Below are 14,995 nucleotides of genomic sequence, written 5' to 3' on the forward strand. Positions count from 1 at the left end.
CACTACATTACAGCAACGTAGCATGAACCTTTGTTGCTCATTGTCCCGATTTCATTACCAAGCAGGGTCCCTTCCTTTTCCGAAATGAACCCGAGTGTCGTTGAAATTCAAACGCCAGCATTAAAGTAATATCATTCCATTTCACTACTTTAATTTCAAAGTTCAGTTAAAGTGTTCATAGCTGTGCGATTCTTGTTAGCGTATTTTAGCTTACCTATGACTGCAGCTCAGCTTGGTACGTACTAAATTTTACTATTGTTAATTGTTCAGAATCATTTAATTCAATTTCAAACTTAAATCTCTTATTTCTAAATTGCGTAGATTCAAGTAGCTTTTGAAATGATTGTTGAGGTAGTCCAAGACTAACATTATTTCACTGAATTTCGATGTGCTTCAGAAACAAAGCTCACTATTAATTTCAGTCACTAAATTAACTTTCAATTTTCCGGTTTTATTAATTCTTTTGCTAAATTAAGTCAGAGTGTAGCGAAATTTATTACTTCTGCCAAACTTCCAGTTTTCATACTACACCTGTCAACCTTCAGTTGCCACGCTTCTAGTGCTAATTATATGTGTAATAACCTTTCTTTTTCAGTTACTATAGTAATTGTCCATAGGACTGGCGACCGTAATTTCCCCCAAATCTCAAATATCTAATTACCGCTAGTTAACTGTTAACGTAACGGCCGCACATTTACTTTCTTTATTAACTTGACCCCTTTTGAAAATTAATTTCCACCAGTTTCATTTTCATTTTACCTTTCATTTACATGTAACCCTTCCCTCCCTCTTTACCGACAGATTAACTTCGGTGACGATTGCTTTTCCCAAATTTCCATTTGATACACGCGCTTTAATTTTTCACTGTCATTAAGATCGATAAAAGTGAGGGGATGTTACAAGGAGACAATCAGCAGCCGTCTTATTTTGTTTGCAGATGATGCTGTCATTTACCGCCTTGTAAAGTCATCAGATGATCAAAACGACTTGAAAAATGGTTTAGGTAAGATATCTGTATGGTGCGAAAAGTTGCAATCGACCCTGAATAAGGAAAACTGTGAAGTTATTCACATGAATACTAAAAGAAATCAGCTAAATTTCCATTACGCGATAAGTCACACAAATCTGAAGGCTGTAAATTCAACTAAATACAATTACAAATAACCTAAATTGGAACGATCACATAGAAAATATTGTGAGTAGAGAAAACCACAGACTGCGATTCATTTTCAGAAGACTTAGAAGGTGCCACATGTCTACTAAAGAGACTCATTACACCACGCTTGTCGGCCCTATTCTGGAGTATTGCTGTGCGATGTGGGATCCGCATCAGGTGGGACTGACGTAAAATGTACAAAGAAGGACAGCTCGTTTTGTATTAACGCGGTATACGGGAGATAGTGGCACAAACATGATACGTGAATGGGAGTGGCAATCATTAAAACTATGGCGTTTTTCGTTGCGACGGGATCTTCTCGGGAAATTTCGATCACCAGTTGTCTCCTCCGATTGCTAAAACATTCAGCTGGCACCGACCTACCTACATAGTGAGAAATGATCATCACAATAAAATAAGAGAAATCAGGGCTCGCACAGAAAAATGTAAATGAAATCCCGCGTGCCGTTCGAGTGTGGAACGGTAGAGAGTGTAGTGGGACGCGAAATTGAAGCGTCACCCATCCACCAGTGTCAGCCCAGTTTGCAGGTGAATATAAGTTTAATTTAGTGTTTTGTTTATGTATTTTTGTAATATTTGTAATGGTTGTGAATTGTCTAAAGTTTTGTATTTATTTTTATGTTTAATGTACGGGGAGGGCGGCGCAACGAACGGAGAGAGCATCTTCACTGCCGGGACCAGAGAGAAAATTGCTGGCCACTATACGTCGCGGGTCGACAGCCAAAGAGCAACAGAAGATCCTGAAACCGAGTTGTTGCGTCGTGCTTCTAAAAACTGAAAAAATAAGAATTTGTAATGTTTCTACAACAATGACGTCATAGAAAGTTTAATCTTATTGTAAATGTTCAGTCCTATCTTGTCAAGGGTCAGGTTCACGTCTATATGTAGTATATAGGAAGATAATAAACTAGTGTATACTACAAAAGTTTAAATACGTGTTCCGAGAATTTATTTATGAAGAATTATATTAAGGAAGAAGTATCATTGATTTATTTGACAAGATTATTAATTTTTGACGACGGTCAACGCGAGTTTGAGTCTTAAAGATTTATTCAATGTGGTTTTAATATTTATTAAAGCATATAACTTGCATTAATATAATTTCTGAGAAGAAACAAACGACATCTAAATTGAAAAAAGTTTGCGCAAAAAAATTGGACTGAGTGACGTAATTCTGCGCATACGACTCAAATGATGATGTTTCAATTACAGTTTCGTTCAAGAACCATTCAGCGACCACTTTAAAAAGTGTTTAAATAATTTTGAAGTGTGTTGTAACTGACGTAGGTGACGAAGTCTGCATATGGTCATATGTCAAAAGAAAATCATTTATACAAAACTTACGTCGCTACACTACACCGTGGCGACCTTATAAATAGGACTTGTGTGCAACTAAGGCACACAGGTACGAAACAATTAAAACATCAAGAGTCCTTCGGAAGTCAACGAGAGTCTTCGTGGAGCCTTCACCAGGGAGCGGCGACTTCGCGGGTGTGGGCAACTGACACAGCGCAGCCAAGCAGCACGGTCACGCAGTTATTCCACGAGAAGGCGCATCTGCTGGGCAGCAGCTGAACGCTGCGAACCCCGACAACCTTTTTCTCCCTAAATTAACAGGCCCAGTACGTCAGCTGGGCGGCGTTCCTCCGGCTGGTATCAGAGGTGTTGCTGAGGGCTCCGCCTGTCTATGGTGGGGCCGGGCGTGGTTGCAGCCAGTGACGTCTCCCGTGTTCGACTCAGCGTCCTGCCGGTTTCGGAAGCGGGGTCGCAGCATCTCAGCGGCTACATCGACGGCTGTTACTTCTGCAGCCGATAGCAGCACACTGATCACCGAGAACTACAAACTACAATATTAGTGCCCGGTGAGTCTGTCTTAAGTTGGAAGTAGAGTGTTGTACATAGGGAGTGTGCTTTTAATAGGATTGTTGATTATAAGTCTGCGTGTGTAACTAATTAATATCTTACAATAAAATCAGGAAGTGAAATGTCAGACGAAGAGCAATCTGTGTCCGATAGGGGCATGAGATCCCTTTTTAGGCCGATCGCTAAGTTAAAACAATCTAACGAAGAATCTACTGCTAGATTAAAAAAGGAACTAAAAGGGGAGCGAACAAAATTTACAGACAGGTTACAGGAACATCTTAGTGAAACCAGTCGAGAATTAAGTGATAAAATAGAGGCTTCTAAAGTTGAAATGCAGGAAAAACTAGTAGGACTTAGTAATAAGATTGCTGATAATTGTAAAAGGTTAGAAGAACATATCCAGGAATCGCGTGAGGAAAAATCTCACATGCGAAATATTACTGACTTAACTAAGAGACTAGATAATGTCAATGTCTTAGTTTTAAATGATATAGAGAAAAATAACAATAAGTTACGAGATGAATTTTCTATGCAAACAGAAACTATCCGCAGAGAATTATTAGAATCTATTAAAGAGGTTTCTATCAAACCTGTAGAGATTTCTTCAATAGATAACGTAGAATTAGAGACATTAACTCATCGAGTAGTAAAAGATCATACTGAAATAGAAAACATGAAATTTTTAATTACCAAAATATGCAGTAACCTTGAGACTTCCAAAGATAATAACACTGACGAAGGTACAGAGCGTTCACATCGTGAACACAGTGAAGAATCGATATTAGCTAACCGTGTATCCAATACAGAAATGCGAATACAGGAAATTACGAAACGGTTATCGGAATTAGATAATAATGAAAATATTTCAAGTAGTAGAAGTAATAACGTAATCAGAGACAACAGTCGCATCGGGTTTGCTAGCTCGGACGACAACAACACAAATAAAGAAATCACGGCAAGCAAATCCGACGCAACTCCGTCTCTGCAATCTAAACAAAATCCAACTATGTCTCTCGCAGAATGTTGGGATGATATAACGACAAATTCTAATGTAGCAAGTCGATTTCCTGTATTCAAACCAGGAGGCGAACTACACCCTATAATCTTTATAAAAGCTTTTGAAACTTCATTATCTCCTAAATGGAGTAATGAAAAACGGATTCAATTTGTAATGGGACATTTAGAAGCAGAAGCTGCGGAATGGGCAGTACTGCATAGAACTGAATTTAGGGACTGGAATGATTTTGTTAAGCAGTTTAAACAAAATTATTGGTCAAGAGGAAAACAACAACACTTAACTTTAGAGTTGTTAGACCCTCCTCCATATTCTAAACGGTGGAGAGGCTATAGGAATTATTTCGAATGGCATTTAAACCGTGCTAAATTAATTGAAGAACCAATTATTGAAAGTCATCTAATACGAGTCCTAATTAGTAGGTTACCGTATTATGCAAAGGAAAGGAAAATGTTATTCTACAAATTGTCCATCCGAACGAGAAAAGGAAGACCTTGTGTTAGTACGATCTCATCCTAAAAGTTCGAAGATCTTTGAAGGTCCATATGTTGTTCATAAGATTGTACATCCCAAAGCGTTAATGCTTATGGAACCTTCATCAGGTGTAATTAAAGGATTATATAGTGTCGATCAAATGAAACCCTTCATTCCTAAATAAGTTAATGTTTATTATATGTTACATACGGACGAGAGTTCATAGTTTATTCATGTGACGGTTTTCGTGATAGTTACGTGTTATTTTAAAGAAATGACAGGAAGTTTAAACAAGTGTTCTGCAATAATCTACCGGTACTTCAAAAAGGAAAAGATAACTAAAAGGGGATTTATATGGAAGAAATTTTTGTTATTAGGTCAGAAAGAATTTTGTATATTTTATATTTACTCGGATAGTAGGAACCAAAGAGGATGGTTAATAATTTTAGGGACCATGGGCGTCCAGAGCTATATGGCTCACTAGAACATAGCAGAGTGCCCTTAATAGAGATTTGTAATGGTGTTAATATAGAACACAACAAACGGGGCTCTCTCGCTTGTTTCTCCTAAATAAACTGCCATTACCCAACAAAGTGTCCGAAGGTAAAGAACGCCGTGCCGAGATTCTAAAGAAAGATTTGCTTGATTTCTTCTTGACCTCGGGCATAAATAAAGCATTAGGGAAAAGAACAACGTAAAGTAAATAGTACTATTAGTTATTGTGAGAAACTTATTAGTAATATACATTTTGGAAAGAATAACTCTAATAAATGAATAAAACTGAAACTAACGTATCACAATTTTAACGCTCTGTCCTAATGTAACAACGTTAAAGGACGTACTAAATTATTATTTACTAGCAACTATTAAATGAAAAGGAGTAATCTCCATATATTCGGTTATGAATTACCACAATAGCACAATTAAAAGTAAATGACAAATAGTCACAACAATATCGTCATAAAAGGATTGAATCTATCTAAGAGCAAGGACTCTAGATTACGGAAAAAGTGAAAAAAATGTATAATATTAACAGTTAAATATTGTATAACGAAGAAGTTTTATTTTCGGTTAAAACCTCACAAACTGAGCTTGTGGGTGGGGTATGCAGTGGGACGCGAAATTGAATCGTCACCCATCCACCAGTGTAGGCCCAGTTTGCAGGTGAATGTAAGTTTAATTTAGTGTTTTGTTTATGTATTTTTGTAATATTTGTAATGGTTGTGACTTTTCCAAAGTTTTGTATTTATTTTTATGTTTCATGTACGGGGAGGGCGGCGCAACGAACGGAGAGAGCATCTTCACTGCCGGGACCAGGGAGAAAATTGCTGGCCACTATACGTCGCGGGTCGACAGCCAAAGAGCAACAGAAGATCCTGAAACCGAGTTGTTGCGTCGTGCTTCTAAAAACTGAAAAAATAAGAATTTGTAATGATTCTACAACAATGACGTCATAGAAATTTTAATCTTGTTGTAAATGTTCAGTCCTATCTTGTCAAGGGTCAGGTTCACGTCTATATGTAGTATATAGGAAGATAATAAACTAGTGTATACTATAAAAGTTTAAACACGTGTTCCGAGAATTTATTTATGAAGAATTATATTAAGGAAGAAGTATCACTGATTTATTTGACAAGAATATTAATTTTTGACAACGTTCATCGCGAGTTTGAGTTTTAAAAGTTTATTCAATGTGGTTTTAATATTTGTTAAAGCAGATAACTTGCATTAATATAATTTCTGAGAAGAAACAAACGACATCCAAATTAAAAAAAGTTTACGCAAACCAATTGGACTGAGTGACGTAATTCTGCGCATACGACTCAAATGATGAAGTTTTAATTACAAATGCCTCTGAGTGCTATGGGACTTAACTGCTGTGGTCATCAGTCCCCTAGAACTTAGAACTACTTAAACCTAACTAACGTAAGGACATCACACACAACCATGCCCGAGGCAGGATTCGAACCTGCGACCGTAGCGGGCGCGCGATTCCAGACTGCAGCGCCTTTAACCGCTCGGCCACTCCGGCCGGCTTTTAATTACAGTTTCGTTCAAGAACCATTCAGAGACAACTTTAAAAAGAATTTAAATAATTTTGAAGTGTTTTGTAACTGACGTAGGTGACGAAGTCTGCGCATGGTCATATGTCGAAAGAAAATCATTTATACAAAACTTACGTCGTTACACTACAAGAGACAGCTTGAAGGTGGTTCATTGAACCCTCTTCCAGGCACTTCATTGTGAGTAGCAGAGTAATTCACGTAGATGTAGATGTAGATGAATTCGTGTCCTCTCTCCAATGACGACACATTAACCCCTAATTTTGTTCCTCCACTCCTTTTGTCTCCCCATCCTCATAGTGGACACGTCCTGGTTGTGTATCCTGTTTACGTGAGACGTCGGCCACTCGTTTCCGCCGGCAGGCTGTAGGGTTTATGTGCGGCTAGATCTGTGCGACAGCGCGGCGCGTTTTGCAGGATAAGCGGCTGCGTGCGTGGAATGCTAATGACGTGGCGCCAGCGGCCACGCTTGCCCGCCCTGTCACACGCACACACAGGAGTGTCGTAGCCAGAGCAACGTGCTAGCTGGTCTGGCCAGGGAAACTCCACATCGCACCCACCCGGATTCAGCGGTGAGAGGGCCCAGTAGACAGACAGTCAAAAGCTAAACACAGATCACGCATGAAAACAGGAAGAAGGCGTACTGAACTGCGAAAAAAAGAAGCAAAACAGAAACTGTGAATGGTCCCAGCGTTCGAGTGCAAAGCGGACGAGCCGTGTTCAAAGCTACCTCGCAACAATTTTTTTCCCAGTGTAGCTGTATTCAAATTTGTGTCTGTGTCGTGGTGTAATGCCCTTTTGCAATAACGAGGTGTAAGGAAGGGACCTATAATGAAAGCTGGTTCTGCGCAACTCCTCTATTAGCAGCCGAAAGGAAGTGACTTTCGAATAGGAACCGCAAACGTTTGATGGCAAGGCGCTAAGTCAACCGAATCCTCCACCGGAAAAAACGTCTGGTGTGTCACACACGGCAACAGTAGCAGGACGTCTGTCATATGATAGGAATCTCTTATCTACGCACTTAATTTGTAGCCACTAGCGAGTCAGTGAGAGATGCCTCCTTGCCCGATTTAGGTGTTCGTATGAATGTGAATGAGATCACTCTCAAGCAAATGATGAACACTGTGGTGTCACCGCCAGACACCATACTTGCTAGGTGGTAGCCTTTAAATCGGCCGCGGTCCGCTAGTATACGTCGAACCCGCGTGTCGCCACTGTCAGTGATTGCAGACCGAGCGCCACCACACGGCAGGTCTAGAGAGACGTTCTAGCACTCGCCCCAGTTGTACAGCCGACTTTGCTAGCGATGCTACACTGACAAATACGCTCTCATTTGCCGAGACGATAGTTGGCATAGCCTTCAGCTACGACATTTGCTACGACCTAGCAAGGCGCCATTATCAAGAGATATTTAACTTGTGATGCCTGTGCCGTCAGACCGATTTTCTCCCATTGTGGATTAAAGTTAAGTATTCCAAGAACTACGTCCTTTTCTTTATAGGATAATTACTTTACCTTGTTCCAGACCACACGCCAATCTGCGTGAGCTTAAAGCGTGCCTTTCGGCTACCTCCGAGTTTTTGGCTGTCTTACCGCGCCACTACAAACACATAATAGTTTGTCACATTAGCCGCAACAAATAAAAGCAACAATTTCACAACCGGACAGTTTCTCTGCGCTCTGTCAAAACGTATGTTTTTAACATTTCAGAGGTTGCTTTCGGTTTTGGAAGTTTTTACTCTTGTATTTCTTTGTTGTAACATAGTTAACACCAGAATGAGATTTTCACTCTGCAGCGGAGTGTGCGCTGATATGAACCTTTCTGGCAGATTAAAACTGCGTGCCGGGCAGAGACTCGAACTCGGGACCTTTGCCTTTTGAGGGCAAGTGCTCTGCCATCTTTTTTTTTTCATTTTGTTCGGTATCTTTCGTTGCGTCTGGTCCGGGCGGACGTCACAGGACATCCGTTCAAGTTGATCGCTGTTTCCTTTGCCCAGATTTTTTCATTACAGAGGGCTAGCGCCTCTCTGACCGAACACGCTGAGCTACCGTGTCGGCAACCATCTGAGCTACCCAAGCACGATTCACGACCTGTTCTCACAGCTTCAATTCTGCCAGTACCTCGTCTTCTACCTTCCAAACTTAACACAAGCTCTTCTGCGAACCTTTTTAGTTAACACCTTGTAAATAGGCTGTTTAGGTTTTTATGTTGGTTCAAATGGCTCTGAGCAATATGGGACTTAACATCTAAGGTTATCAGTCCCCTAGAACTTAGAACTACTTAAACCTAACTAAACTAAGGACATCACACACATCCACGCCCGAGGCAGGATTCGAACCTACAATCGTAGCGGTCATGCGGTTCCAGACTGAAGCGCCTAGAACAGCTCGGCTTTTTTATGCTGGTAACGCCACGTAGTGCTCTGTATGAAAATCGCTGACTACGCTGTGTGCAGTCTGTGGCTGGTTCGATTCATTGTTGAAATAATCGCTTGTGTAGAGTTGGGCACATGGATGTGAACAGCGCTTAGCGTTGGGCAGTTGGAAGTGAGCCTCCAGCAGTGGTGGATGTGGGGACAGAGATGCAAGAGTTTTGAGAGTTTACTATGAGCGGACGATCTGGACGGGTGTGAGTAAGAAAAAGGAAATTTGTAAGACTGGATGACATGAACTGATATATATATATATATATATATATATATATATATAATGACTTTTGAACATTATTAAGGGAACCGCGGAACCGCTACGGTCCCAGGTTCGAATCCTGCCTCGGGCATGGATGTGTGTGATGTCCTTAGGTTAGTTAGGTTTAAGTAGTTCTAAGTTCTAGGGGACTGATAACCTCAGAAGTTAAATCCCATACAGCTCAGAGCCATTTGAACAATATTAACGTAAATACATTGTTTGTTCTCTATCATTTGCTAACTATGCCTATCAGTAGTTAGTGCCTTCAGTAGTTTGAATCTTTTATTTAGCTGGCAGCAGTGGCGCTCGCTGTATTGCAGTAGTTGAAGTGACGAAGATTTTTGTGAGGTAAGTGATTCATGAAAGGTGTAGGTTATTGTTAGTTAGGACCATTCTTTTGTAGGGATTATTGACGTCAGATTGCGTTGCGCTAAAAATATTGTCAGTTTAGTGATGATCAGAGTAAGTAAAGAGAGAACAGTCTGAGTACGGCTACGGTCGCAGGTTCGAATCCTGCCTCGGGCATGGATGTGTGTGATGTCCTTAGGTTAGTTAGGTTTAATTATTACTAAGTTCTAGGCGACTGATGACCTCAGAAGTTAAGTCGCACAGTGCCCAGAGCCATTTGTACCGTTTTGCTCCCAATATTCATCACGTTTACTTGCGACGGTAATGTATTCTTACTACATGACCCATATTCCCCCTCCAGCCGGAGGTTCAAGTCCTCCCTGGGGCATGGGTGTGTGTGTCGTTCTTAGCATAAGTTAGTTTAAGTAGTGTGTAAGTCTAGGGACCGATGACCTCATCACTTTGGTACCTTAGGAATTCACACACACACACGCACACACACGCACACATACACACATATTCTGTAACCAATACATAGTGCGACAACAGTCAAGAATACACAAAGACAACAAAAATTTCAGTGACCGAACAGGAGAGTTCATATGTTTGTTGTTGTCGTCTTCAGTCCTGAGACTGCTTTGATGCAGCTCTCCATGCTACTCTATCCTGTGCAAGCTTCTTCATCTCCGAGTACCTACTGCAACCTACATCCTTCTGAATCTGCTTAGTGTATTCATCTCTTGGTCTCCCTCTACGATTTTTACCCTCCACGCTGCCCTCCAATGCTAAATTTGTGATCCCTTGATGCCTCAAAACGTGTCCTACCAACCGATCCCTTCTTCTAGTCAAGATGAGCCACAATCCTCAATATTGCTGTGCCCGCTTTCATCACGTAACCTGCTTGCCCACCGACTAAGTGTACTGCGATCGACTGCAGCATCTCCACACACCTTTTTCAACCTCTTGTGGATGTTTCCCACTGTCTCGTTTCCACAGCACAGGAATTCTATGACAGCACGTCGCTTCTGACGAACGTCAAGTGTAGCAGCCATCTTGAAGACATGCTGTGACAGCGCCACACACGGGAACAGGTTGAACTAAGTTTGAAAACAAACGGGAAGGATGTATCTACACACTCTAAAACTTTCACACGTGCAGAATGAAAACTGTATTTTTACAAAAATAGTGTGCATTTCTTTTGGAATGACCCTCGTAACAAAGAAATCTTGGCAGGGCACAGAGATAGAGTCCATACTGTTGAAATTTTGCTTTTGTTATACTGATACGTATTGTACAATTATTTAAGTCAAGCGCCAATATCATCTTTGGAGTGGTACTGCTTACACCGCTCTCTAAAGTAGCCATGTGCTGGGTATTGCATTGCACTAGATAATTTTGAATACGATGCCGTCATTTTTTATTTGTGTCTCATAACCAAAAGAGTTTCATCCTAAATTTTTCGTCGTTTATATCGAGTCCTTTTCCTCGTTTTTCAACGGTAGAAATGGATGACTGAAAGGATGCGTGGCCCTTGTACGCTAGTTCATAATGATTAAGTCTCAAAATGCAGTCCTAGGAGAGATTACAGCAAAAGAGTACAATTACGTACGGTACCAGAATACAAAAAAGAGGCGATAGCTGACGTTAAATGTGTATCAGAATAAAGTGTACGATACGTTTCTCATAATGGATTAACTATAAGAAGTTTCTGTGGAAGAGGGATATTACACGTTTCTGAATATCTTAGCAAACGCAAATTCGTAATCGAATATATTAGATGTTTATATTGATAACCAGTAATATCCGATTCCTTAAAAAATCGAATTCCCATGTATTAAAGAGCTTCGAACGGATGAATACTTTAAAAATGGGTTAATGTGTTAAGTATTTCACGTAAAGCCTGTAAGCATGGAAAAGTGTAGGAAAGATTTTAAATAATCCTTAAAGGTAGGTCAAAGTCACCAAGTGTTCTCATTATTAAACACTTGACGGATATAGCGTGGGTAATTTGGCTCCATTTCAAGTAAAAGCTAGTTTTCCACGAATGATAATATTTATGACGTAGTACCTTCTGAACTATGTGTCATACAACGATCTAACTTCGCATGTACATGTAGTAAATATAGATAATATCTGAAACGTGTGTTGGAAACAGAGTTAGTAGTAATGAAGTAATAAATTAAAACGTGATTTCTGATGACGCAGTTTTACTGTATGAAATCTAAAACGTAGTACACGATAAACTTTTTTTCCTTTCATCATTTTGTGGTGGGTGTCGGAGAGAAAAGTTTTGGTAATGGTTGGAATTGATATTTAAAGTTCGTTCGAAGTCACTAAGTATCCTCATTCTCAAATACTGGATGAACGGAGTCCGGGTATTTCCCCGCCGTCAGTTGCACTTGCTGAAGGCAATCATACAGTTTCTAACGATAATACTTGTCTTATTGTGTTAAACGTTAAACATAATATTATACCTCTCAATGAGTAGATTATTATATCAATTTAAATCTCTAAATTCGGCCACTGATTGTATGAGGTACTGAAAAAGAAATATTTCTTACCCCTGAAATCCTACAGATGAGCAACCCTCTATAGGCCTTGAATTCTGGGATAGCAGTTTAGTAATATAGACTAAAAAATCCAATAGGTTTGATCGACCGATTCAGGTCGCAGTAATTTCCGATTGTCTATCTGTATCGTATTTATGTGACTTCTGTTACCTTTCATACCATTACGACTTCAACAATATCCTGGACAAGTGCTAAGACGCGAATGAAATATTACACCTGGTACCTATTATTATTATTATTATTATTATTATTATCACTCACCATCTAAAATCTGATGATTTTCCATCTAAAATCTAGATCTGTGAAAAATGCAGCATTAGGTACTTCGAAATCATTGAAAAAGTGTATTCAACTAACGCTTGGCAATCTCTGTTAAACTGAAATACGACGAAAGATATTCCATACGTCCATGAACTGTGAGACGGCCAGTGGCGTCTTGGATGGGAAATCATCGATTTGTCTGCCGCTGGTCTGAAGGAAAATGAATTTGCACTTACACTGCTGCAGACTCTCGCTCTATATTTAATGTTCATAAAGCCCTTTCCGAGTTGATATTCGGGTTGGGTGAGTATAGAATGAGAGCCAATTTGATAAGGAAAAGATGCGTCCGGATAAAGTTGGCACACGACTGAATATGTTGTGTTTACTGTTTCATTAGTTTATCTATCTGAACTTCTTTTCTTACAAAGACACCTTAGTTACTATAAGACCTACTTCAGGACGAGAGTTTTACTTTCGATATATGTGAAGTATAACTGTATCAGCATTTTGTTGTTGTGGTCTTCAGTCCAGAGTCTGGTTTGATGCAGCTCTCCATGCTACTCTATCCTTTGCAAGCTTCTTCATCTCTCAGAACCTACTGAAACCTACTGAATCTGCTTAGTGTATTCATCTCTTGGTCTCCCTCTGCTATTTTTACCATCCACGCTGCCCTCCAATACTAAATTGGTGCTCCCTTGATGCCTCAGAACATGTCCTACCAACCGATCCCTTCTTCTAGTCAAGATGAGCTACAAATTTCTCTTCTCCCCAGTTCCATTCAGTACATCCTCATTAGTTATGTGATCTACCCATCTAATCTTCAGCATTCTTTTGTAGTACCACATTTTGAAAGCTTCTATTCTCTTCTCGTCCAAACTACTTATCGTCCATGTTTCACTTGCATACATGGCTACACTCCATACAAATACTTTCAGAAACGACTTCCTGACACTTAAATCTATACTCGATGGTAACAAATTTCTCTTCTTCGGAAACGCTTTCCTTGCCATTGCCAGTCTACATTTTACATCCTCTCTACTTCGACCATCAACAGTTATTTTGTTCCCCAAATAGCAAAACTCATCTGCTACTTTGTCTCATTTCCTAATCTAATTCCCTCAGTATCACCCGACTTAATTTGACTACATTCCATTATCAAATGGTTCAAATGGCTCTGAGTACCATGGGACTTAACATCTGAGGTCATAAGTCCCCTAGAACTTAGAACTACTGAAAGCTAACTAACCGAAGGACATCACACACATCCATGCCCGAGGAAGGATTCGAACCTGCGACCGTAGTGGTCGCGCGGTTCCAAACTGAAGCGCCTAGAACCGCTCGGCCACTCCTTCCGGCATTCCATTATCCTCGTTTTGCTTTTGTTGATGTTCATCTTATATCCTCCTTTCAAGACACTATTTCTCCTGAGAACGACGTCCTCCTGAGTAGTCCCCGCCTGGAGATCAGAATGGGGGACTATTTTACCTCCGGAAAATTTTACCCAAGAGGACACCATCGTCATTTAACCGTACAGTAAAGCTGCATGCCCTTGGGAAAATTACGGCTGTAGTTTCCCCTTGCTCTCAGCCGTTCGCAGTACCAGCACAACAAGGTCGTTTTGGTAAGTGTTACAAGGCCAGATTAGTCAGTCTTCCACACTGTTGCGCCTGCAACTACTGAAAAGGCTGCTGCCCCTCTTCAGTAGCTACACATTTGTCTGGCCTCTCAACAGATACCTCTCCATTGTGGTAGCACCTACAGTACTGGTATCGCTGAGGCACGCAAGCCTCCCCACCAACGGCAAGGTCCATGGTTCATGGGCGGGTGGGTGGGGATGGGGGGCGGGGGTGTTTCGGCTTAACCTATGCAAAACTGTAGTAAGAAGTGAAAAAACTCTCTTAATCTCTGAAGGCTCTGGAATTATGAGCTGTCATCAAACAGGCTCTCGTATAAATTGCAAGCAGACATAGCTCTAGCCTCTGTTGTTTAAGTTTCGTCATTATTTCCCTGATAAATTCACGATTTTAATTCACTTCCACGAAATTATTTCTAGTTATTCTTTGTCCTAGTGAAGTTCGACCTCCATCCTAAGTCATCAGCGACTCCGACAAATTAATTTGTGGAGCACGCACTTGACTGGTACTGACGCTGAAAGAGAAAGCGAATATTGTAGTATTGCATTTCGAATTTCGCTTGCCTAACTACGACAAATAAGACCCTGAAAAATGCAGCGAACTGTCTCTCGACCTAAATATTACAGTCAAGTTAAAATAAATTTACTGACTCAGACGTTAATTTTTTTTATCAGTGTAGAGTGTACTGTAATGAGATCATAGTGAAGTGGACGAGTTCTGCAGGCGAGTCGCAACACCAACAGAAATTGTTATTGTGCTCTTTACTCACCCGTTTCAGCTCTAGCAACAGTGGTCTCGTGAGGTCCACGCGTTTGTGGATAGCCTTCAGCGCGACTTTGCTGCCCTGAAACGAGACATAACGATACAATTGCTGTAGTGAATTTGAGAGTATTACGACAGAT

The 14,995-nt window shown here is 40.5% G+C and overlaps 1 protein-coding gene across 2 annotated transcripts in view; it reads right to left on the reverse strand.

Moving 5' to 3' along the window:
• LOC124612952 (atrial natriuretic peptide receptor 1-like) overlaps positions 1-14,995 on the reverse strand; it is a 1,199,832-nt gene that overhangs the window by 289,984 nt on the left and 894,853 nt on the right. For both annotated transcript variants that reach the window (XM_047141468.1, XM_047141467.1), the window contains one exon: positions 14,863-14,937. In XM_047141468.1, the coding sequence (XP_046997424.1) occupies positions 14,863-14,937 (75 nt within the window). The remainder of the gene's footprint in view (positions 1-14,862; positions 14,938-14,995) is intronic.

The sequence above is a fragment of the Schistocerca americana genome, chromosome 4, assembly GCF_021461395.2.
Source record: "Schistocerca americana isolate TAMUIC-IGC-003095 chromosome 4, iqSchAmer2.1, whole genome shotgun sequence".
NCBI lineage: Eukaryota > Metazoa > Arthropoda > Insecta > Orthoptera > Acrididae > Schistocerca > Schistocerca americana.